This window comes from Hydractinia symbiolongicarpus, chromosome 2 (assembly GCF_029227915.1).
Source record: "Hydractinia symbiolongicarpus strain clone_291-10 chromosome 2, HSymV2.1, whole genome shotgun sequence".
Classification (NCBI taxonomy): domain Eukaryota; kingdom Metazoa; phylum Cnidaria; class Hydrozoa; order Anthoathecata; family Hydractiniidae; genus Hydractinia; species Hydractinia symbiolongicarpus.
Genome location: NC_079876.1, coordinates 31,517,882 through 31,543,248, shown reverse-complemented (window position 1 = coordinate 31,543,248; position 25,367 = coordinate 31,517,882). Strand labels below are relative to the sequence as shown.

The 25,367-nt window shown below is 32.0% G+C and overlaps 2 protein-coding genes across 3 annotated transcripts; one reads left to right on the top strand and one right to left on the bottom strand.

Moving 5' to 3' along the window:
- Positions 1-30: 30 nt before the first annotated feature.
- LOC130630672 (erbin-like) lies at positions 31-12,674 on the bottom strand. Its single transcript, XM_057444246.1, has 21 exons — positions 11,892-12,674; positions 7,654-7,771; positions 7,350-7,428; positions 7,173-7,262; positions 7,038-7,094; positions 6,843-6,906; positions 6,430-6,504; positions 6,030-6,174; positions 5,350-5,422; positions 5,091-5,136; positions 4,473-4,556; positions 4,264-4,379; positions 3,957-4,026; positions 3,442-3,550; positions 3,155-3,258; positions 2,673-2,849; positions 1,763-2,207; positions 1,618-1,649; positions 1,310-1,402; positions 1,074-1,148; positions 31-884 (listed from the first exon to the last, which is right to left on the bottom strand). The coding sequence occupies exons 1-21, from the start codon at positions 12,054-12,056 to the stop codon at positions 774-776; spliced, it is 2,328 nt and encodes a 775-aa protein (XP_057300229.1). The 5' UTR covers positions 12,057-12,674; the 3' UTR covers positions 31-773.
- Positions 12,675-13,828: 1,154 nt separating this feature from the next.
- LOC130630677 (cytoplasmic dynein 2 light intermediate chain 1-like) lies at positions 13,829-24,185 on the top strand. Of its 2 annotated transcripts, XM_057444258.1 has the most exons (18): positions 13,829-14,085; positions 15,555-15,602; positions 16,365-16,426; positions 16,572-16,636; positions 16,934-16,968; positions 17,057-17,126; positions 17,458-17,552; positions 17,814-17,892; positions 18,133-18,185; positions 18,492-18,546; positions 18,670-18,738; positions 18,984-19,061; positions 20,811-20,890; positions 20,966-21,036; positions 21,539-21,587; positions 22,201-22,252; positions 22,935-23,024; positions 23,967-24,185. In XM_057444258.1, exons 2-18 carry the CDS (start codon positions 15,595-15,597, stop codon positions 24,054-24,056), a joined length of 1,101 nt encoding a protein of 366 aa, XP_057300241.1. In that variant the 5' UTR covers positions 13,829-14,085; positions 15,555-15,594; the 3' UTR covers positions 24,057-24,185. The 2 variants fall into 2 exon arrangements, with proteins under 2 accessions (XP_057300241.1, XP_057300240.1); XM_057444257.1 differs by lacking the exons at positions 13,829-14,085; positions 15,555-15,602 and adding an exon at positions 15,620-15,648.
- The last annotated feature ends 1,182 nt before the right edge of the window (positions 24,186-25,367 follow it).

Here is a 25,367-nt window from a genome sequence, read left to right as displayed (position 1 = left end):
TGGGTTATGTGGATTAGAATGACAAAAGTATTATAATTTACTTGCCGTTTAGATATCATTAAAATGAATACGTTATAAACATTTATCCTATACATATATTTTATGGAAAAATAATATTTTAATATTTTAATGCCTGTTTTTCCTGAAGATAAAAAAAAACTTATACTTCTTAGGTAAAATACATCAGTGCAAACATTTAGTCCCCATTTCCCCAACGCTTCACTTAATTACGCCTATATAAACTGGTTAAAAGGGCTGGGAACGAGATAACTATAGCACCATTTAGGTATTGCGTCATACCAGAAACGTATAACAGAAATGGAGAACAAACATTAATTTCTCTCTTTTATACAAGTGCTAAAATCTTCAACCCCGTTCCCAGGACATATTGTCTGGGATCGAGGTTGACAATATCTCCATCTCCTTCATCAACTCAAATCTCCGTGACTGAAATTCGATATAAACATGAAAAAACAGGTATTTGAGGTAATCGAGACTGCTACATAAAGTGTGAGTGATGAAAGTAGGAATAAATTACATATAATAAATTAAAAAAATGTTCTGCTTGAACAACCATTCACGCAAAGATTCAACAACATGCAACAACCTTGTTCAAGCGGAATATTCAGCGAGTTCTTATATACATTATCACTCTGTGTTCTGGGTCAACGAGTTAAAATAATGGCCACTGTTCGGCATTGGCTTTATTGACGTTCTTGTTAGCCTGGCGGTTGCAGGAGATGCATATTAACCTCGATTAACCATACACTTCGTTAGGTTTGGTCTGTTAGTCTTCGAGATATAAGCAAGTCGACTTTTTCACTAGCCTTTAATATCTTGACAGCGTCTTCATGGATAATTTCTTTGAAGTCGACACCATTAACCTAAAATTGTAATGAAATAAATCTTAAGCAGCTCTTAACTTTGGATGTGAGAAAGCATGAAAATATAAAGAGAACAACTGGCTAAATGCCAAATTCTCATAAGCAGGAAGTTTTTTCACAGGAAGGCAGTATACGTGTGTGGTTAGTAGACAAACAATTTTTTTTAAAAAAACAAAAAACATAGCTTACCTCAAGTACTTTATCTCCTGGTTGAAGCAAACTCGACGCCGGACTATCTGCTAATACTTTGGTTACAAAAATACCCTAAATAAATAATTAAAAAAATAAACCAATTTATTCTTACAACAGTTCTTACATCTTTGCGCGATAAAACATTGTTATATTTATATAAAAAAAACCCAGGGTCATTTATAATGCTTATAGACCCTGGGCCACTTTCATTTCAGCAGCGTATGCTTACTTACGTAATCGTCAGGCCGAAAGGGATTTCCAGGAGCATCCACACCTCCCGACACACTAAAGCCGAGATGGGGTGTTTTGTTGATAGTCACACGAATCTAAAACAAATAAAGTACGTTTCTTTACAAGCATGCTTTGGCGCTCAGCCTCGATAAGCTTTAGAAAAAGGTGAATTCGAGGCAAAAAATGGTAATGATACGCCTGTTTTTCCGTACTCTCGTAATAAAACATTTTATTTTTAGATCTAACAGGAACCAAGTAAGAAATAAGTTGCGTCGAGTTTTGTCGATACAAAAACAAGTTAACAACTTACAACATCTTCTTGTTCAGGAATTGTTGGATATTCTAAAAAATGAAGACATGTTGATATTTCTGTCTGCAATGATCAGGTTTATTTCAGCAAATCGGACATTAAAATCCTTCAAAATATTTAAAATATACAAGATAAAGTTACTAACCATTTTTCCACGAGTTTTGTTCTTCACACAGATCAGTACTACCCAGACCAGAATCCGAACTCAGTTTTATCCCTCTCTTTCCATCCACAGCAAAATCATCAAACGAGGAAGAATCATCGTCCTTGAAGTGGCGACTTGCCAACGGTGATGGAGCAATGGGTACTGAGAAATTCATCGCTCTAGGAGCACCAGTAGTGTTCCCTCCTTCGTTGAGTCTTTTCACATCACCTTGGTATTTACGTAACGCGTCTTGCATTCGTTGTCGTTCCAGTTCCGCATTGGGGTCACGTGGTATGCTAGAATTTCTTAACTGTTCGAGGAGTAGTCTTTCTTCTTCAGTGACATGCTGTGGTTGTTTCAAGTTTTGATGAGCGGTGTAGGGTTGGTTGTCGGGCGGGGGCGCATCCATAGCATCCAAAGCAGGATCGATGGGTGGGGCGGGTCTCTACAGCAATCAGACAGAATATAATTTTTAACAGTTGCTCTATTCAAGTTACTATGGAAATACTATCATGAGATACTAACGTTTAGCCTGTGGAAACTTCCGCACCGTTACTTCGTGCATTATGCTCGCCTGTTTAAACGAAGTAATGAAATTTCCTTGGACGGGGGTTATGTGCGATATAACGGCGTTTTCTATTACAAAACCTATGGCTTTCAAATTGGCGCACAGACAGATAGCGAGGACTAAAATATAGATCTTAAATCAATTGGATATGCTAAATAACTAACCCTCTCTCTATTCCCTCGAATTTCTCTTTGTCGATTAGCAAAATGTAAATGAAGTATTGTGTTACATATCGCGAAAGTATTTCAATTAGATCAAACACTACTACTTCAACCACTTCGATGAGGGTGTCATTAAAAGTTTATAGACACCGGGTAAAATTGATAATAGTGAAGGACTTACATTTGGATGAACCTTCGCCTCAACTTCATCTTTTGGGTGGTATGGGTGATGCGGGATGATGTGATCACCCATGTGGTTGCCACTCACTTGTCCTTTAGCAATGGCTTGGTTGCGAAAATTAGTAATTCTGTCGCGTATGTCTTTTGGGAATGGTGTTGGTTGTCTTGTTAAACGAACCTGTAAGCGAGAGAAAGAAAACAAACATCATATTGTATTCATTTTAAATATTTAACTTTGCTGCTGTGAGATATTAAAACGAAGACTTCTACCGCCATCTCTAGCTTCGACCGAATCTCAAGTCTAACCCTTACAGACACAAAAACGTTCAATCATTGCAACTGTTTAAGGTTGAGGGTAGAAAGTGCAGGAAGACGTGTAGTAATATTAGAAAATACTTTTGCCTCATTATTTAAGGTATAGTTCTACATCTACGACAAGCTAAGACAGCCACTCAGTCAGCCATAAATATTGATGGAACTTACCACTTGTGGGTCCTCTTCTTCTACATCAAACAGAACAGAAGTACGCTTTTTCCATTCTTCTTCAAACAATGATGCGTGAAAACTTTGTTCTACTAAGTTCGGTTCTATGAAAGAAGAAAGACGTGATAACCGCGTTTATTACCTGACAAAAACACAGGACAGTAAACATACAGCATCGCTACGAAGGGCTTTTATTAGTCTGAAATTTTGTCACCTTGACAGTTCATACAACTTCTGTTTGTTTGTAAGGTTTAAAATGTTTTGTTTAATTTATGTTAAATTATTACCTTCTTCATACATATCATTTAGCGGACGTTGTGGGAACATATAACAAGTAAGATATCTCCTCTCATTTGTCGCATGCCAATCAGTTTGTAGTGGAATAAGTGGTTTCGCCTAAACACCAAATCAAATGTAATCCAACGTATTTTTTACACAAAAAGTGTATTCAAGTGACATTACCATTTCTATTACACGTTATTTAAGTATAGCATAGCAAAGCATATGTTAATTAACTATAAAATATATAAATAATTATAATCTCTGTAGCAATAATCTTCTGTTGTGTCAATTATGTCCATAATTTACCCAGGACAGCCTTTTTAGTTCCTATTGGCAATTTAATCATTGATCATGGAGGATCCTGCGAATAAATAGGAGAAGCTACGTGCAGGAAAAACCCACAAGACCAAAAAAACATGATGGAAATTGATTTGGGTTAACGAAGTCTTCACCTTCTTATCTGTCATCGTGTATTTTTTTAATCAGATACTTTTGAGGTTTAAAAGAACTAAAAACAAACCTGATTCTCTGACAACCATAAGGCTTTCAACTTTTTTAATTTCATAAGTGAGTATGGAAGATTTTCTAACCTACATAAAGAAAAAAAGAATTGATATACACACATTTTTTATTTATTGTTCCAAGGAATGTAAAACAAGGACTAGCTAAATTGCTTAGCGTGCTTATCTTTGTGTTCAAATCAAAAGTGTTTAGTCTTTATTTTAAATATATCGAAAACATGCTTCAGTCACAGCAACCATTTTTGTTTAGGTGATAAAAGGTTACGGTAACTCTTCTCCTCTGAGGTAAATTGCGAAATTACTTACACATTCGCACTGACATTCAATACAGTCAGATTAGAGAGTCGACCAAAATCGTCTGGTAAATTTTGAATTCGATTTTGACGAAGTAGTACAACAGTTAAGCTGATACAACTGCCGATCTAAAAACACATGTAAAGAAAATGTTGACTCTTCAATTACTTCTTAGTTTGAAACGTTCTTTCAATAGAATCTATCTTCAAAACATTGGTTACCTCATCTGGTAGGTATTCCACGTAATTTTCATCAGCATTTAATGTGGTTAATTTACGTAGCAATCCAATGCCAGGGGGTAGGGTCTATGAATTAAAATAACATTAAATAGAGCAGTTTTTTTAAAATTTTAAGGAGGAAGAAGACATAAAGAGAAGGGAAGGTAATAGATCTTACACAAGTTGCAACATAATATTTCTAACACGGTCAACAAAATAAAAATGTTATCCCTGTTGTTATGCCCTTAACTTTTTCGTATTGCTCATTTTCGGAGACAAACGTAGATTCCCTCTTTTTTATGCACTGTGCAAGCTTTATTTTTATTTATTATTTATTTTACTATTATTTATTGTGTGATACATTCCTGCATTGCAATTTATTTGTTTTACCATTTTGACTCCCAAAAAAATATTAACCTAAAAATATTGGTTAAACCATAATACAGAATCTTTGCAATATTTTTCGAAATAGATTTTTAAAACATAAGTCTCCAGTCATGACCAAACATGCCAGATCGTTATACTTTGTTTTTCTTTAGAAGAGGTTAAGGTGATTCTTTTAAATATTTAAGGGCTGACATTATTAGAGGGTTTCCTGTAGGTAAAATAATGTTATTTTACCTCTAATTCATTACTTGAACATATTAATTCTTCTAAATTTGACAATCTGAAAACAAGCAAAAGATTTATAATGAAAAAACATGAAAAATAAAGGTGTGTTTCCATGTACACAAAGAATGACAATTACAACACTATTTTATGTACTTCTTGTTTTTGAGACAGCTGGGATGTCACTTCTCACAATAATAAAAAACATCTAAAGTTTGAATATAAATAAAGATACCAACATTGAGAAAAACATGACATAAACACTGCTTACCCTCCTATGGATGTTGGTAAATACGTCAAATGATTATCATCAACTTTTAATGTTTCCAACATTTTTAATTTACCTAAAAGTTGACAAAAATATACAATCTCTATGTTAATAATACCCGTATTTAACAACACCATACCAAGTAAAAGTAGAAGCATTTTAAACTATGCTAATAAATACAATGGAGAAACTGTTGAATTCTTTGACTTTCTTATCTAACTCTTTTAATTTTGTCTAATATCAAGCTTTAAAACATGTACGAGGTCACACATGTTTTTGTTGGAACAATAAATTCTTTACAGATTATTTGATTCATTGCAGGTAAATTTAGTATAGGTAAATTTGAATAAAATTTCTCATTTGTCACAATATATTTAAATAGAATTCATATTTTAGTTCGGCATGTTAAATAACTAGTAGCTATCTCTTTTTAGAAGATTTTTAGGTTTTTCAGGAAAAAATTTTGACAATTACAGGCCTGGTTATGTAAATACTTCCACTTTTTTCCCAAAAATTTTTCATATCATTTTATTGTAAAAGGCAACCATGGGGATCCACAACAGTATTCAGTGATGCTGTCATCTGGCAAATGCGTAATACCACATCAGTAAAAAAAATACAGAAATAGATAACCATTTATCTAATAGCATTTTAAGGAAGGAGATAACTCATATAATACATACATAAATTTTCAGGTAGCTCCATAATATTGTTGGTAGTCAAATGTAAATCAGTTAAAGATTCACACTCTCCAATTTCGTCAGCTATCCATTCAAGTGCATTTTCAGTTGCATCAAGGTATTCCAACTTCTTTAAATTACCAATATCCTAAAAAATTAATTAAATAAATATTGCTTACAGTGACATAAATATAAAGTAGAGGTTGTAAAAAGATGACTGGACATCAACTTTTAAGAAATCAAACTGTCTAAAATGTAGACTTAATTCACACACCAATTTCTGTGGAATATTGTTAGCAATACATGTTAATGCACACACGAAAGCAATGTGTATGGAAGTTGACGAAACAATATTGTAGTTAAGAAATAAAGAGTTATTTCCTCGACCATGTAAATAACTTACTGGTGGTATTTGTTTTATTTTGTTACCATCTATCCAAAGTTCTTTTAAACTTGAAAATGTCCCAACAACCTCAGGCTAAAGAGGAGGAATGTAAAATAAACAATTCACATATTAGCAAATTTCAATAATTAGTTAACAGAAACCATAAAGTCATCATGATATACCAAAAATTAGTCTGTGGTTAACTATTTGTCGAACATTTTTGTTTAAGTAACCAATATTTCAAGTTTATAAGTTTCCATTCTTTGTCTGCCTAAGGTGAGTTTGCCACAAAAATTGTAATGCACTCAACCATTTCAATATGGTAAAGAAAGTCTTGGTTCCACATCTTGTTTATATATATTTGGAGAATTTAGTCATTGACAAAAACCTCAGTAACTGCAATCAGTATGTGTAATAACCAACTTAATTACCAGTTCACTGAATTCATTATTTCCAATGTCAAGTCTTCGCAAATTTTGAAGCCGACTCATTGATCTAGGAATTTAAGAACTAAATATAAAACCAAGGCAGAAATAACTTGTTTATTGATGAAAGATAAACTTAATAATAAATGTTGCAAATGACAAAGTTAAAATTCAATAAGATTCAAAAACAAGATTACTAACTTAGGAATCATTGTCAAATGATTATCACGGACTTCCAATATTTCTAGTTTTGCCATCCTGAAATACAAAGAAAAAAATAATGAACAATACATCAATAAACAAAACAATGAAAAAATTAAATATTACAATAATCACCTCCCAATATTTGCAGGAAGAAAATCTAGGAAAGTGTCATTTAAGTATACATGTGTTAAATTTAGTAGCATTGTGAATCCATCAGGTAGTCTAAAAAAACAAAAAATTTTGTTTACTTTTGAATCTTAAAATCTAAACGATAACAAACCCCGTTTTGTTAAATTAGGGTGTATTTACCTTCCCAAGGGATTAACACTGAGATCAAAGTGTTGCAGAGATTTCATTCCTTTTATACTATCTGGCAATTCCAAAAACCCTAAAATATAGTACCAAAATCCATGCAAAACACAGTAAAGGAAGGAGGAAAAAAGTGGAAAATCGTTCACAATTAATCAGTTATTAAACTTTAAAAACAGACCTCAAAAGCATATATAAAAATCGGTTGAAAATCCAATGCAAAGACAATTTGAAAAATCATCTTTCTGTTAAAAAGCTATTCATATAAAGAAATAGGTAAAAACACTCTCAATACTTCACTTACCATTTTTACTAATATCAAATTCAATTAAATGAACTAGGTTGGATACATTGGATGGTAAAGAAATAATCTCATTGTCTCCAATATTAAGTAACTTTAGATGCTGGAGTGTAAACAAAGCCTAAAATAAAATAGCACAAGAATTATTATTAAGTAACTTTAGATGCTGGAGTGTAAACAAAGCCTAAAATAAAATAGCACAAGAATTATTATTAAGTAACTTTAGATGCTGGAGCGTAAACAAAGCCTAAAAATAGCACAAATTAATACGGATTGATACATTACATTGTTTGAATCTCTGTCCCTATATACCTCAACTAAGGTAAGGGTCTTGTTTTATTAAACGTTATTAACAAACGAGAAACCGAAAGGCATGAGACAATTGAATATCAATGTTAACAGCCAGCTTTAAATGCAGAATTTTTTTTTATTGTTTTTTTTTTGACATTTTTTTCAAATTAAAAAGATTTTTGCTTTTAAACTGTATATTTTTTGATGCACATTTTTGTACCTCCCACTTTTTGACCTAATTTAAAATTCACAGCTTTTAATTCCAGATGTTTGGTTTGAGATTGGTAGTAATACTAAAAGTACAGAAAAAAATGAAATATATCCATATCTAAAAAAATGGAATCATAAAAAATCAAGGAAATATGAAGGGAAACACAATATTTTGGTTTAAAATTATTGATGATAGAACATGTTCTCAGGTAGCATTTCAAGACTAAATTAAACAGCAAATCTTAACCTTCTCTGTTGATTAGGGGAAGGGGGTAAAGTGTCTTATTACCGATGTTATTGTCTAGATGTCAGTTTTTTTTAAAATTTAAAAACATTTACCCCTAGTAAAAGAGACCATAGACACTTGCTGCACCTTCACGCACAATAGGTTAAATCTCACAATTCAACAAAAGTATTGACAAAAATCATCCATGAAATAAGAAAACTTTTATGCCCTTTTAAAACGTATGGAGCATACTAACCAACATTGTTTCTTTTATTATAGTTCCTATAGTCAGCCATTTATAGTTCCTATAGTCAGCCATTTATAGTTCCTATAGTCAGCCAGTTATAGTTCCTATAGTCAGCCAGTTATAGTTCCTATAGTCAGCCAGTTATAGTTCCTATAGTCAGCCAGTTATAGTTCAGTCAGTCAGTCAGTCAGTCAGTCAGTCAGTCAGTCAGTCAGTCAGTCAGTCAGTCAGTCAGTCAGTCAGTCAGTCAGTCAGTCAGTCAGTCAGTCAGTCAGTCAGTCAGTCAGTCAGTCAGTCAGTCAGTCAGTCAGTCAGTCAGTCAGTCAGTCAGTCAGTCAGTCAGTCAGTCAGTCAGTCAGTCAGTCAGTCAGTCAGTCAGTCAGTCAGTCAGTCAGTCAGTCAGTCAGTCAGTCAGTCAGTCAGTCAGTCAGTCAGTCAGTCAGTCAGTCAGTCAGTCAGTCAGTCAGTCAGTCAGTCAGTCAGTCAGTCAGTCAGTCAGTCAGTCAGTCAGTCAGTCAGTCAGTCAGTCAGTCAGTCAGTCAGTCAGTCAGTCAGTCAGTCAGTCAGTCAGTCAGTCAGTCAGTCAGTCAGTCAGTCAGTCAGTCAGTCAGTCAGTCAGTCAGTCAGTCAGTCAGTCAGTCAGTCAGTCAGTTAGTCAGTCAGTCAGTCAGTCAGTATGTTTGTTTACACTTGTGATATGCTTGGTTCAGAGTATAAATTTTGAAGTTCTTTCAGCCCTTACAAATTAACTTAAGGAGCAAAATGTTAATCAAGTTTTAGCTCATCCGGCATACTTTAATAATAAAACCACATGTTCGTTGAAAGCTTTATTACAGAGTATGGACAAACAAAAACAGGAAGAGGGGTGAGTCAAAGAGTATTTTACGAAATTCAATCATGAAATCATTACTCATTTTAGGACAACAACAACATTTTGAAGATCAGAAAATAAAATAAAGGATAAAGAATTTAGCCTGATTAATTATTAACACCATTTTTACAAAAACATTGTTTTTCTACTAGATATATTGACAAGCCAATCTGTTCAAAAACGTGTGGGTCACAACCTCCAAATGCTATCTTTAACATTTAAAAAGTGTAATATTTCATACTGTCTTAAGTCTTTCTGCAAAACGTTTTATAAAGTTAACTTTATCATTTTTGTTGTGCACCCTGAAAAAATTAACTTTTATTTTAAAAAACATTGACTTTTTTTGAAACTAATAGTGTTTGTCAGTTGTCTGAAAGATGGTCATGCTAAATTATTTTCATTTCCTATTTCAGTTTAAAAATGACAACTAATTTGACTGTCAAAACATCTGTCTAATCATATATTGCAACCAAACATTCCCTGTAATGACACATTGCACTAAAACAAACAATGCTGAAGAAATTATAACAAAATTGAAACACATTTTTGTTAATTTTTTTTATTTTGTAAACAATTTTAGGAAAACTCACAAACAGCTGACAACAATAATTTAAGCTTTTCTTCACTGACTATCTATTACAAGCAAACTGGGGAATTAATAAATTTAAAATTTACCACTGAGACAAAAAAATTTAATAATAAAATTAGTAAATCTATTTTTTTTTTGTGAAATTATGAGCCATTTTCTTAAAAGTAAATATAATAAGTTGAATCAGAATTAACAACAACAAACACTTTACATCAAAGTGGCAAAAGAACAGCTTCAGGTTATTCAAGTATATATTTTATTTTAAAAAATGATTTTTTTTTAGAAAATTTATTTTAGAAAATGATGTGTTCCTCATTTAATAATTAAAATTATAACAGAAATAACTTTCAACAAAAGTTATTCATTATTGATTAAGAAATAACTTATTTAAAATAACCAGTACACCTATGTGTACGCAACCTCAATTCCTAAATGTAGCATTCACGTCATACATTAACATCTAATGTTGACATGTATAAAGCCATGAATCCAGTTATTTTAACTCTTTCATAAATAAACAAACTAAAAACAGCTATACGTTAGAATATGTTTGATACGATTGAACTGAAAATAGCAAATTTTGACAGTGTTTAATTGTGAAGCTATAGAAGATTACAGACTATAATTTCTCAAAAAACCCTCGTTTTTTTCTCTCAAACAAACTGACTTATATTAAAACATGAAATTTTAAAATTACAAATGGAGTGAGTACTAGTTTTGTGCTTACGATTAAAACATAATTGAAACGAAGAAGAAAAATACATCGAGTAGTCCGAAAATGAATTAGTTCATAAATAAATAGAGAGGTCCAAAGAACAAGCCTTAAAATGTAGCCCTGCTACAAACTGCTTTCAAAACATAAATTAAATTAATAAGAGCATTCGTGGTCTGGTATTTTGGATGTAAATAATAAAGTGTCAAACACCTTCTATGGGCTGGCTAATTCTACATATTCTGTCCAACTGAAACAAGTCAAATAGAAACAACTAATGTGAAACTTTACTTTCCATTTATCTGTTCAGTTTTAGTTCATACATTCCCCTTCACACCAATTCTATAATCTCAGCGCCACAACAAATTTAATATAGAATGATAAAAGGCTTTTTGAAATTCTGGCTCCTCCCAGTAAGGCAGAACAAGATTCATGAACAGCACTGCACTCCTCATAGGGTGTCTAGAGCGAATTTATTGGATCAAATTCAAGGTCATTTACTGAATATTACCAAAACCTTTTAGAGGCTAGACACCCTGCCATGGAAAACAGACAAATAGTGTCCTGCTTTCATCTGGTGATTACCACTTGTTTTTAATAGTAGTCACAACTCAAATTTAGTTGTCTGGATTTATGTAGTTGTGTGCAAGCTATGACTATTTTTCTTGCAAGAATGCTTTGTCTTTTTGAGTGATGAATTTTCTAGTTTTCTATTTACTAATTTTTTTTCATCTTTAATATTGTTTAAAAATGTTGTTTAAAATCCTCCTCTTTTCTTGCCTAAAAACGCTTTTACTCCCTTCATGATTTTGAAGAGATCAATGTTTAATACATAATGCATCTATGCAGCAACAGATTGGATAGAGAGACCTGTTACTAATAAGACCTGTAACTAATGATCCACTGACCAGGATTGATTTTTAGGTTGCTAATACTTTTCTCAACTCAACTATTGGTCAATTGTTTTTAATGCCTTTTTGTTATCTTTAATTCTGAATTAGCAATAACAGTAAATTAAGGAAGTTATTTTTGTCACTGGTTATTTGTTCATAATATTCAAATCTACAAATCAATGCTTGACAAGTTCACACCCACCTTAGGTAAATCTTTCAACTGGTTAGCATCTAGGTACAACTCTTCTAATGATTGTGCATGTTCATATATATCTGTTGGAACATTAAGGAGGTTGTTATGAGCATAGTCAAGTACTCTATAAGTTTCTTTTTCAGCCTTGCCACAAAAACGAAATTTAAAAGGCATCTTCTGTGTTCTAGATATTGTTGTAAGGATCTTTGTGATTTAATCTAAATTCACAAATGATATAATAATGTTGTTAAAAATATACCACAAAAACACTACACTAATTGTTTGGTCATCATGAAATGAAATCACAAAGGAAATGGCAATTAAAGTGTTGTTAAAGAAACCAAGACTCAATTTACAAAGTATTATATAAAATAAGCCTAATTTTGACCATCTTACTAATTAACTATTAACAACTAAACTATCTACAGGACATTTAGGAAAAAAATGTAAATATATATCTTACTAACATATAATTCTGATAAGGTTATCAGAAAGAAAAACAAACAACAACAAGAGGCTTACAAACTAAAAATATTTTTTGCCACCAAGCACAATATTACCGACACTTGTAACACAAGAATACAACATTAGTTAAAATTTATAATTCTATGAACACTTTTAAATAGTCTTCTACAAATGGAGAGGACCATTCAATAGTAAAACTAACATGTATATAAAGATAAAAATTGTCAGCACTTTTTGTAGATTTTGAAATAAACTTACACAAATATGTAATTTTTAACTCTTAATAAAAAAGTCTTAAAAGCAACCCACATGAGTATGTTACTAGAAATCAGATGCTTTTTAGTTATTGGTGGTGTTTTTTCCACATTATTTTTAATGGCAACTATTTTATATAAGTCAATGCATAACACCATGAGAACGGTGTTTAAATATGTATCGGTGACCAAAAATGGATTTACAGACATTACAGTTCCATCTATTAGACTGTTTAAATTTCCTGTCATCCAGACCACCATGTTTCTCCTGTTGCTATCAGATGATAACTTGTATAAAAATGTAAGAATTAGACCAAGAGCTATAGTAAATAGTAATAGTTAGAGATGAATTTCTTTGTTTACATTCTTAGGGGTAACCTCTTTTGGTTGGATATCTGCGTGTCAGCAAAAAGAACCTTAAACAATATTTCCATCAGAAAAAATCGCCAAATCCTGGCGTCTTTATTCTTGCCACACAAATGCCAAAGCCAAAGTCCTTACTGTTGAAAAGTAAACAAATAACGTCACACTGAAATTCATCCATACGCATGTGCAGACAGTGCATTATCAAGTTTTAAAAATCTGTATTAGTTTTAATCAAGGTGGATTCTATATGCAACTAGGTAGATTCTGTTCTGTGCAGTTTACCTAATTTCCTAATAGTGTAAAGCCTGATATAGCCTGAACATTTGTGAAAAGAAAGCAACTGAAAGACCTCTTTACGGCAAGGTTCTTCATCTTTTAGGCTGCAATGGAGATGTTAGAGCTGAAATAGCTTACCACTGAAAATGTAACCATTAAAAAGTTTTATAGCTACCTAGATATTTAAATGCTAGCTAGCTATCTGATTAGCTAGATACATTTTACGCACACCTCCAACATTTGCCTACCTTTGGGATGTCATGCACACACAAAAAAGGGAACCTTAAAAACTGTTAGCCTAATCAGTTCAACAGGTGGCAAAAATAAACAAGAGCTCCATTTAGCTATATCTCATAACAAATCCCATCTGTTCGTAGTTATTACCAGTTTTAGAATTTTTTAATTCGCTCCAGGATTGAATGTTTTCCTTTGCCTTATTATTTTTATCAAGCGTAGGCATCATACTAAATATTTTAATGACAGTTTTGATAATAGGTTTGTGACTCAGCGATGTAGCGGCCAACTGCGTTTAATTTTCGCCTCGGGGCACAGATTGAACTATTATTTAAATGCTAAACCTCTGAGATTATTTATATTTTATAGTAGCGGAGGATGTTGGGGTCAGTACGGACCAATGTTTACCATAGTTTCGTTTTCTGAAAGCATTAGCTAGCCGAGAAGTGCTTTCTGGCGTATGCACCCTTGTGCAGGGCAGGAATTATCAGGATTAGCATTAAAAAAGCTGAGATTTTTTATTTACCAAATTATTTAATTAAAACAACAGAATGTCTAGTATTCACGAAAAAATACTTCTGCAAATTTTGTGAAAGTATAGTCAACTGGTAAATATGTTGTAAATTTTAGCACTCTGACATTAATAAGGTTGTAATTTCATTTTTTGGAAAAAATTTAAATGAAAAAATTGAATGTATATATGTAATATAATATGCACACTTGTTCCATAAACAATAATTAAACAATAATTATTTTCTCTTGTTTTTGTTTTTAGTAATTTAACAGAGTTTTTTGGAAAATATGTACCAGTTGTAGTAGTTGTTGGCTTTATAATTTTCCATCTGTTATTTTTCCAGATTCTTTTCAGAAATCATAAATTTATAAGGGAGGTAGTCAGAGATAACTTTAACTTTAACAGTTAAATCAGATGCTAGCTTTAGACAGTGCAACACTCAAGTTTTAATTACAAAGCAGAGTAATACCGTCTGTCACCTATAATATTTCTGTTTGGGGAAATTGTTCTCCAAAAATGCTAGAAATACTTGAAATACATGCTCAAGCTGCTCGTGTTATCTATCGCCTTCCAAATAATCTTCCGACTAATGATTGTCTTCGTTCAGCTGGATGGCACTCCATTTCGTGCCTGTACAAACGTTAGTTATTGTGCTTGATGCACGGTATCTATTTATAAAAGCAGTTACTCATGATTCCATGTAAAAAAAGTAAACGTGAAACATCCAAAAATCAGTTCAAAATATCTCCTGTAAAAACCCTGTTGGGTAAACATAAATTTAGTTATGGAGGAGGAAAAATTTGGAATACAATGCCTAATGACTGACACGTTTATTTTAAAAAGAAACCTGGCGAGGGGCCTAGTTCTAAAAGTTTCTTATTTGTAGGCAAAAATTCCATGTTTTTAGTTACAAAAGTTATATTTACGCTTTTTATTTAATTTTTAATATTTTGTTATTGGTCCACATCAGCTTTTAGCTGCGTTTGTATTTAACCTGCCTAACGGAATAAATTAGTAGCACTAGTAGTATTAGTCTGTATCACAAATGATATATGGTTAAATATCATTACCAAATAAATCCTCTATTTTTTGTATTCCCTGATATACTATTATATATATTTCTCCAAAGGCAGACATAATTTATTTCACACTGACCCAAACTCCATTTTATTTCAATTTTGTTTCCTTAATATATAATTTTTTTTTTTTTTTTTTTTGAAATTAATAAAACCAAATGGAAATAAAAAGGCAGTTTCATTTCTTTTCAGAGAATTTTCATTGCTTTTATCTTTTTAATATCATTTCAAGAACATTGAACAAACTAATGATGTTTTCAATTTTCTAATAAATCAGACATTCCTAACAAATTTGGAGATGTAGTCTGCTGGCCAATAGCTGAAGGGTATACTGTATTTTTATGGAATGTTTAGAAAATTGTTTCTATTAATTTGTACAAATCCATAATTTTAAACAGGTCGCCCTAAAAATAAAGCATAAATGCAACTTAATAACTCAGTATATATACAATGTTTTTGCTGTTATTACTAATTGTTCCTTCTTTAGAAATCAAAACAGAAACAAATTAAAAAAGAGCAAGATAAAGATGACAAGGCATGTAGTATGAATATGTTTGATGTTTCAGTATGGTTTTTGGCAAGTAAGAATATGCTACAAGTGTAACATATTCACACACTAATAATAAAATGTAATATTTCGTAGCAAGAAGAGTACATAAGTTGATTTAGTGATTAGACAAAATATTATAGGTAAAAACACTGATAAATTTTTAAAATATGATCATATTACTTCGAATAACAGTAATAAAGATATTTTGGTTTAAATATTTTTTGATAATATTGTAAGCTAGATGTTTCTAAGTGAGGTGGGTTGACTTCACTAGGAAGATTTGCAACAGTTTTGATGCCTGACAATGTCATTTTTTCTATTTATTGTAGATGCGCTGCAATATTTATAGTTCAGGATTTATGGTATATTATAAAAACAGTAAAAATAATTTTTAATAATGTTACTGTCATTTCCAACTCATGCAAAAATATTTTTAATTGCACAAATCACCATGAAATAGAGACAAAAAATAATGTACAATCAGCTTTAAAATAATAACAACCATTATAACACTCTTGGTGTATATTATTAAAAAAATATGTGTATGACTAGTTGCATGTCCCTTTTTAGTATGGCTTTGGCTCACACTATAACCACTTTTCCACTACAGAAAAAGCATTTACTAGTTTGTGAGATTAACCTCCAATGTATTAAAATGCAGTGACTTGGCATCTGCAAAAAATAGACATAATACTTCGAAATTATATTTTCTATATAATTTGATATAATTTGACTGTTCTTTTGTAGCCAAACTTTATGGGATATTGCTCTAAATGAAAGAAGAAATATCTTGAAAAATGTTAGCGAAGGTAATACTGTTCTTTTTGTTCTTTTCTACTTTGCTGCTCTCTTTTTATCTGATAGAATAATTATCATGTAAATAAAATCAATCCAATATATAGCATGATGGAAATAATAAATTGAAATATTTATATTTTGGATTTAAATATACAGGTCATTCTGATTCAACAAATATTGCAAGCGAATCACATTTGCTAGTATGTGGATCGAAAGATGCAGTGAGTCTTAAGTCTTATTTCTTTCTTTGAAAATTTTATTGTTAATGCTACCTGTTGAGTTTTTTTGTGGTAACAATAAATTTCAACAATTACCACTATACCAATGTTTATCTAACATTTTCTCGTACTAAAAAGTAACATGGTATACATAAAGATTGTAGAAACTAAAGTTAGTAAAATTTAGTATGAAATAAACAATAAGAAAACTTATGTGTTTTACATTTTCTGTTTTTTATGGTTAAACTGATGTATACAGAATAGGTCTTTTTACAAATCTAATATAAATGTAATTTTTAGGGAAAGACTTCACTCATACAGCGGTTTTTGGAAAGGTAGTAAAGTTTGAATTTCTTTGTATGCTTCTTTGTCTTTGTGTGTGTGATTTTTGAGATAGTGTGTAACATAATATACGCATTTTAGGGACGAGACACCAAAACCAACTGTGGGCCTTGATTTTTGTTATGGAAGAAAATCAAAACAAAACAATATGGTAAATCCATATTATGATAGCTGTATATATATGTCTGTCTGTCACACAAAGTGTTACCGCAAGTAGCAAGATGTACGTAATGTGGTATAAAAAAGACAGGCAACTCTTGGATTTTTCCATGGGTCATATACTAGTTTAATTAAAATACAAAGTATTTATAAAGTTAATTAACATTGTGTAATTTTCTAATTATTGTTTCGAAAGAAACGTTTTAGAAGAGTTCACTTAACCATTGTGTGTGCATTTATTAACTTTCCACATTCTACAACAATCTACAACAGTAAAGATTAAATTCATTCTCTTTTTATGTCATATATTTTGTTTCTTCCAGTCACAAGTAAAAGATGTTGCACAAATTTGGGAGTTAGGAGGTGGAAGCTCCATGTCAAAACTTTTGGATGTTGTGATTACTCCTTCCAATATCAGGTTTACAAACATGGTTAACGTTTTGTGTACACTACACATCTGCTAATTCAAACACAGAAGTGATTGGAAGATATGTTAGAATGTTGAATTAAGTAGCATAAAACAGAGGAGTTTTATAACACAAGGGAGTAACCAATTTATTCGAAATGCCAGATGTTCGTATTAATGGCATTCAAATTAGCAGATGTGTACTGTATTTTTTGTTTTTGTACAATGTATTCCCAATAGAACTAGGTTTTTAAAATCACATTTATTTCCTAGAAAATTGTCTGTTGTTCTTGTATTGGATTTATCAAAACCCGACCAACTATGGGAAACACAGGAAACACTTTTAAATCAGGTTTGACCTTTGATAGGATTGTTAAACATCATAAGATATGCATGATAGTTTTTTAGAGGTTGGCTTTATTATTCCAAAGAGAAGGTGTAAATTTTTTGTGAAAGAAACTGCACGTACAACAATTTTGGTGATATTAAACAGGATTCTAATTTGGGATGTTGATCTAAGCCTAACATAAAGTCTAATATCAAAAGGGAAGGGTTAAACAACAACAACAAGAACAATATTTTTTTCTTGCAGATAAAACAGCGTATTAAACAAGTCATTACTGAAGCTTCAAAAACAGACACCAAGTAAGATCATTTGGTATATTTGTACACGTCTCGTTTGCTTTCCAAACTCTTTGTATACATGCTTCAAAAACACTAAACATTGCAGATGTTATACAGGACAATCTTTTCAAAATGTTATATCACTTTAAAAAACAGAAAACGTAAAGCAAAGATGATTTGGTTTTTCAATAATTGTGTTGAGATATAAACCCATAGGTGCACTAAAATGTTCCAAACTCCTAATGCTCTGGCTGTCACACCTTATGTCATTGTAAGATATGCTCTTATAAGAATAGGTAATTATTTTAAAAATTAACATGTTTTTAGTATTGAAAATGATTTAAAAGACAGAGCTTGGCGGCGAGTTGGAAAGAACCATACCGTATGTACTTTCCTATTCTCAGATTTTGTAGGTTTATTTAAGGAAAGTTGAAATTATGACAGAAGAAACACTGTTAGGGTTAAAAAAAATTGCAGAAAGAAATTTTTTCACTTTTTTTTTCAGGATAAAAACACTATTACTCCTTTGTTGGTTCCCTTAGTTATTATTGGTGCGAAATCAGACTTATATCAGGTGAGGAAGCAGTCAAAAGAAAATAATATTTGCTTTAATCTTGAGTAAAAAAGCAACATTGCGAACTAGTTGTAAACATGTACATTGCTTCTGTCTGTATTGAGAACCGCCCCAATCATTCATTAACTACAAGGAAAATTTTACTTTTTATCTGACTGGTGTTTTCTGACAAAACCATTCGGTGTATTTCCAAAAAGAGATTTTAATGTAAAATATAACTAGCATAGCTTTATATCACTTTTTAGGATTTAAGCAGCGACAAAAAGGAAATGCTGTCGAAAACAATACGTTTTTTGGCCCTTCTCAATGGTGGGATGATTCAAGTAAGTCTGGATTACCCTTACACATTTAAAGAAATAATAAATTACTATAATTAATTTGTAGTTGACTTGCTAATTTATGGACACACCTCAAACGAACTGGTGAAAAGTGATTTCACATGTAAAATCACGGTGATATCCTTCTGGAAGACTCTGTAAATAGCAGACAACAGTTAGTGGACAATAGTTTGCGGGCAACAGTAGGAGGGAACTTTCTGTTACAAAAATGTTTTGCTTGAAACGTTTATTTTTACGTGTGACTTGTTGCATTAGTAAAGCACTTAACGATCCTTTCCCCCAAAAGAATACTACGAGTATCTTCAGTTCATAGCCTTTATTCACTTTTACTCTTTACTCGATAAAAAAAACTTTGATAAGTTCAAAGAAACATCGCCACAACAGATTCACCCTCAAGTGTATTTCAATAGATAGCTGCGGCTAACTTGCAGTACAGACCATCGTTAAGCAAAATATGGTATCACTGGAGAAACATCTGGTGGTGATAATGAAATTGATTTTGTTAAATTGTTTATTGAGTTGATGCAGGAAGTGGTTGATATTGTGGACTGATCTTTGCCAGAATGATATGCAAAATTCGACGATGAAAAGTTGCTTCCATACATAAGCATAGGACTGGAGAAATCCACCTGCATGCTTTTTTGTATAAGCAACTTCGGATTTTGTTCAGACTTTTAAAGTTGCTTATTTTTTAGTTAATATTTAGATCTGAAGAGTTGATTATTGTTTGCTTAATTTTAACCAACTAATTTTGGTATGTAAAAAAAACGAAAAAATATAAGAAGTCATCTTTTTGCTAAAAAAAAATTCTTCAAAGTGTGCAACAAAGAAGTTATTGTAGTTTTCTTTTCTTGAAGTCTTATTCCTTTAGATTTAAAAACATGTCTTCCTTTTCGCAAGAAATATTTTTTTGATTGTGTTTATGTTTTTACAGAACTGAAGTTGCTTGAAAATGTTTTTACAGAACTAAAGTTGCTTAAAAATGTTTTTACAGAACTGAAGTTGCTTGAAAATGTTTTTACAGAACTAAAGTTGCTTGAGAATGTTTCAACGTTTCATGACGATGATATATCCGCAACTATTTATTTTAACTCCTTTAACAAATAAAAAATCTTATGACTCATAAAAAGTTCTGTAAATGTTTTTTTAATTAAAATGAACAGTTAGATATTTGAGCATTTTGTATCCCCACTAAACTGTAAACTGAATTGTGCTAGTGCTTCTATAAACCCGTTTCCTGTCGACTTAAAGTGAGAAAATGAGACTTTCCAAAAAGCGGAGAATTCTGATTAGCGGATAAAGGTTATTGGACCAAAAGTGTCTGCTAATTACAGAGTTGTCTATATAAATCAGACACTAACTATTCCTATCGATCGACCGGTTAATACATAGAAATTTGTTGCTATAGTCAAAAAAGGATTTTGCAAATTGCAATATGTACTTCAGACAGAAGAGTGAAAAATTAAGTTATTTTGAAAATATTAAATATAACCATTCTTTAGAAACAAAAAAAATCGGGGAATTTAAAGTGGTGGAACTGTAAAATCAGGGATTCGAAAATTACTGTGTACCTTCTCAACGTTGATAAGACATGTTCAGCCACCAACCTCTAAGTACAACATTTCTAGTACAGGTGTAGCGTTTTTTTCTTTTTCTAAACTGATGACACAGACCAGGTTTGACTTCTCTTCTTTGCTTTCAGTTACCTTCTAACCCATCTGACTTATATTTCAGTTTTTTAGCACCAAAGCTGAAGGTCTAACGAGTCGAGCAAAAAATGTGTTAAACCATCTTGCGTTTGCTTCCAACCTAAGGTACACTTTTACAAAATTGTTTTTTGCAACCTTTTTTCCCTGCAACTTACTTCAATATGTTTTTCTTTATTTTAGCAAAACCTCTTGTATAGAACATACTAAACCAATAATTGTGCCATACGGAATGGATACTCTGCAGCAGATAGGTATATAAATTTTTATAACCACGCCGGTCTATTTTATAACCACACCAGTCTATTTTATAACCATACTGGTATATTTTAAAATCATACTTGTCTATTTTATACTCACAACGGTCTATTTTATAACCATGCCAGCCTATTTTATAACCATGTCAGCCTATTTTATAACCATACTCGTCCATTTTATATCCACACCGGTCTATTTTATTACCATACCAGTCTATTTTTTAACCATATTCGTCCATTTTATTATCATCTGGTCTATACTATAACCACCATATCTATTTTATAATACTTACCGATCTATATTTTATAACCACACCAGTCTATTTATAACCACACCAGTCTATTTTGTAACAATACCCGTCTATTTTTCGACCGTAGTGGTCTATTTTTATTTTTGTTTGTTTGTTTGACATGGTCATTTCGCAAGAAAAAACATATATCTGAGTAAAATGCATGCTTTCTTGGCCACGCTATTACGACGCCATGTTTGTTCATTTAGGTGCACCACCTATATCCGCTGACCGTCTCGTAAAAGCGAGAAGGGGAGGGTAAGTAGCTTAAACAACAAGTAACCTTCGGTTGAAAGTACAGTTGTGAATGGCGAACTAATTCATTCTTTTAAAAATTAACTCTTCCGGGTCTACGACATATTTCTAAGTTGTAGAAGGTATGCTTGTGAAAAAGACGTAGTAGAATAGGAGGTTTAAAAAAAACCCTTCCTTAATAGATTAGGTAAAAAAGAAAATTTTTTATTGTTTTTATTATTATTATTATTCCGAATATTTATACTGGATAGTCACTTCAGTGTTGGAAACACTGTTATCAATGTGATGTGTTCTTAATGTATGCATTAAGTATACACCGGGACTGCTCAAACCATTTCCCTCACATGATATTGATTTGGCCTGTAGCTGTGAACCGAAACAGCGACCTTGTGATTACGAAGCGATCGCCATAATCACTAGACCACGTACCATTTTCTACGCTAACTTTAAGTGAAATGAAATGTAATAATCACATCAAACCTAGTTTGTTGACAAATAACATTTGTTATGATAAAAATAATTCTGTCTGTGGTACAAAATTTTGACAGCAATAAAATTTCCCTCAACATGCAAACTTGTGGATGTTTTCCACATAAAAGACATCTTTTTGTTTTAGTTTACCATACGATTTGTGGAGTGATACGTATCTGAGTGTGTTTCCTTCTCAGGTGAGTTATGCTGTGGAATTCTTTGCAAAAATATAGGAAGAAATTTTAGTTAGCTTGGTTAGTTTAGTACACTATATAAATTAGCCGCAAAAATTAGTTTTTGATATATTTTTTTCGAATATTTTTCCATATTTTTAAATTTTTTTTTTCCAAATATTTTTCGTACCTGAAAAAATTAGGTTTCGATATTTTTTCCGAATCAACCTTATAAGATATAGCTAAGTCTCTTTCTAGTTTTTTTTTAAAAAATTTGTGATAAAAATCAGCAACACAGCGTCCAGCAGAGAGAAAAATTTGCGTGTAAGCTTAAGATGACGCCGGCCTAAGGAAATTTATTGGTTGAAACCATGGATTTACATCATAATACAATTAGAAATCTTGGCGCTTATTAAAATTTCGGAATAATGTTGATTTTTGTTTTGTACAATGTTGAGTACTTTAAGGCTTGCGCCTCTAGCCGTCGTGTTAAGAGTTTGCAGTGGGCGCTAAAGGTGATACGGTATTCAAAATAAAAACGTTGATTTTAAATGATCAGTACTAAGTTGAGTCAGGCTTAAATTTACTTGTGGTTATATAAAATTCGTTCAATTAGTCTATCTTTTAGTTCTGTTGTTTTATTGCAAAATTTGTGATGGTTAATTGTTTTAATGTTGTCATAATTACGCGTCATGCTGTCATTTAGAAAGAGGTGAAGGATGAGAAAAAAAATCCGGCAACCGATAAACAATTTGCTGATGAAATTGTTGACACTATACGAGTACAAAAAGATGAGGTACGAAAAGATTTGGAAAAAATTTAGCATGTTTACTTTTCGGGAAAAATTGGAAACTTTGTCAAAATAGCGGTCAAAAATCAATAATTTTAGGAAAAAGCTCAATATATTTTAAGTCTCTTCTGAACCCAGCTTGTGTTGATCGAAAATCTCCGTTATTAATACTTAATACTTAATTTTGTTCAAAATGGTAGTCGAATCCCCACTTTGTACTAAAGATTCACGAAATAGCGAATTCTGGAATATGAACGACGGACTGAGAACTGGCGAACTCATGAGTTTTCCACGGGCTAGCGACTAGTCTGTTATATAATACCACTACATTTCTGTTTGTGAGCCAAAGACGATAGCTGCGTTTAGCAATGGGGGAATTCCCGTTTTTGTATGTCCCAGTCATATAACATATCTCTTCGTCAGTCCGTTTCATTCACTAAAACACTGAAACTTCTAACGTTCAAAGAAAAAGGAGATGTTGGTTCTTATTAGGTTCTTGTTATGTTGATCTTTAACCAGCGCTGGTCTTTGATGGCTTTTCATAGCATTATTAATCAAATTTATACCTACACATCTAACTCCCTTCGTTTTAACGCTGAAAGAGAATAGCAAGGTCAATAAGAACCAAAAGTTATGCTAACTACACGTGTGTTTAACTATAGGTATCTTAATGAAATTTAACCTTTCATCGTTGTGAAGACATAATGACCCAACAATAATAATAATTAAAAACACGTTTATCTTTATCACCCCTACCGAGCTTGTTATGTTCATTGTGTTTCTTCCATACCCTGCATGCAAAGAGATGATCATTGGAAAGAAAAGGTTTTTGTTAAAAAGAATTCTCGCTTTTTAATTGGAATGTGGATGGAATTTATGTTTTGATGACGTCCACTATACGTTACGATTTTTTGAAGCGTTTAACTGAGTTCGTGTCTCTATTTTTAGGAGCTGGAAAGATATCGAAAAGTTAGCGCAAGAAAGGCTAAAGAAGCGCAGCTAAATGCTAGTGTTGGAACGAAGCAGAAAAAGAAATGAAAGAAACGTTTTTCTGTGTTTGCGGTGGCGTGCGTGAATATATTCCAATGCTTATGCGATTAGATATTTTTTAGCCTTTGTAAAAAAAAATGTTTTATTTATTTCAAATAATAATTGCTTAAATTAGGATGTCCGTTCTATTAACAGCCAGGAAGTTCCAAAATATTGTCAAAATGTCAGGAAAAAGTCAGGAATATCAGTGATTTCTATGATGTGGCAAGAAAAGCTTTGAAGGGTTAATCAAATCTCTTTCTATTCATCAAAATATCCGCAAGGACTCAGTCTGCGCTTTAATATAATGCGTGTAATAGATTGTCAATTTCAAAGTTTATCTAAGGTTCCAACAAATGCCAAATAGGTGTATATAGTTGTCGGCGATAATAGCTGAAAAGAATAGGGAAATGTCGAAAATGTCAGGAATGCTAAGACAATAAGAAATTAATATTTGACATCCTGATACATGCGACCGGAAAGTCATAGACCTTGCCTAAATTTATTCGGTGAAGGTAGATTTTGAAAGTTTGAAATTTTCATTATTGTTATCGATGTCAGCACGTGAACAAGTTTTTTACTTTGTCAGTGACACATATCAACATGATTGATTGATCCTTTTGATCCTGGAAACATGATAACAATCACCGTTATCACATTTTGTTTTTTGGCACGTTATCTCTGTTATCTTCATACATTAAAAACGGTATAGCTTCAACAGCTAATATGATGTAAAATATTGAATAACATGTTCTCTATAAAACTTTACCCAGCTTGACCTATTGATATGGGTACCAATTTCGGATTTGCCATTTTGAAAATAATTTATTAGCTCCTGAAAATAGGTTTATGATTATATTATAACTGTTAATACATACGCTTTTTGGCACGAAACTGTCTTATTTAGTCTGCTACTAACCACACTAAAATAGATTATAAAACAACATACACAGCTTGTTCGTGATCATGAATATTACATGGTGTTTTTGTTGGGAAAATTCCCACTAAGAAATATGTGCGTTTCTTCTCTTCAGATCGGTTGTGGTTGGGTCAACATAGCTGCTGTCACGATGTTTACTTTGATGGAGCCCAAGGGGTGAAAAACGCCAGTTATTTAGACAAAAAAAATGTGGGCGAAAACGTTTGTGTTCAAACTATTAAGGAAAAGGGTTGTGTGACTTTAACTTTGGACAATGACTTTTATTTTTTTATTCACAAACTAAGACAAGTTGTTACAAGACTGCTTTTTGATTTAAACTCCGACCTCTGCATGAAGACCTAAGATAGATTTTCTCTTCGCAATGTGTTGTAGTCGCAACT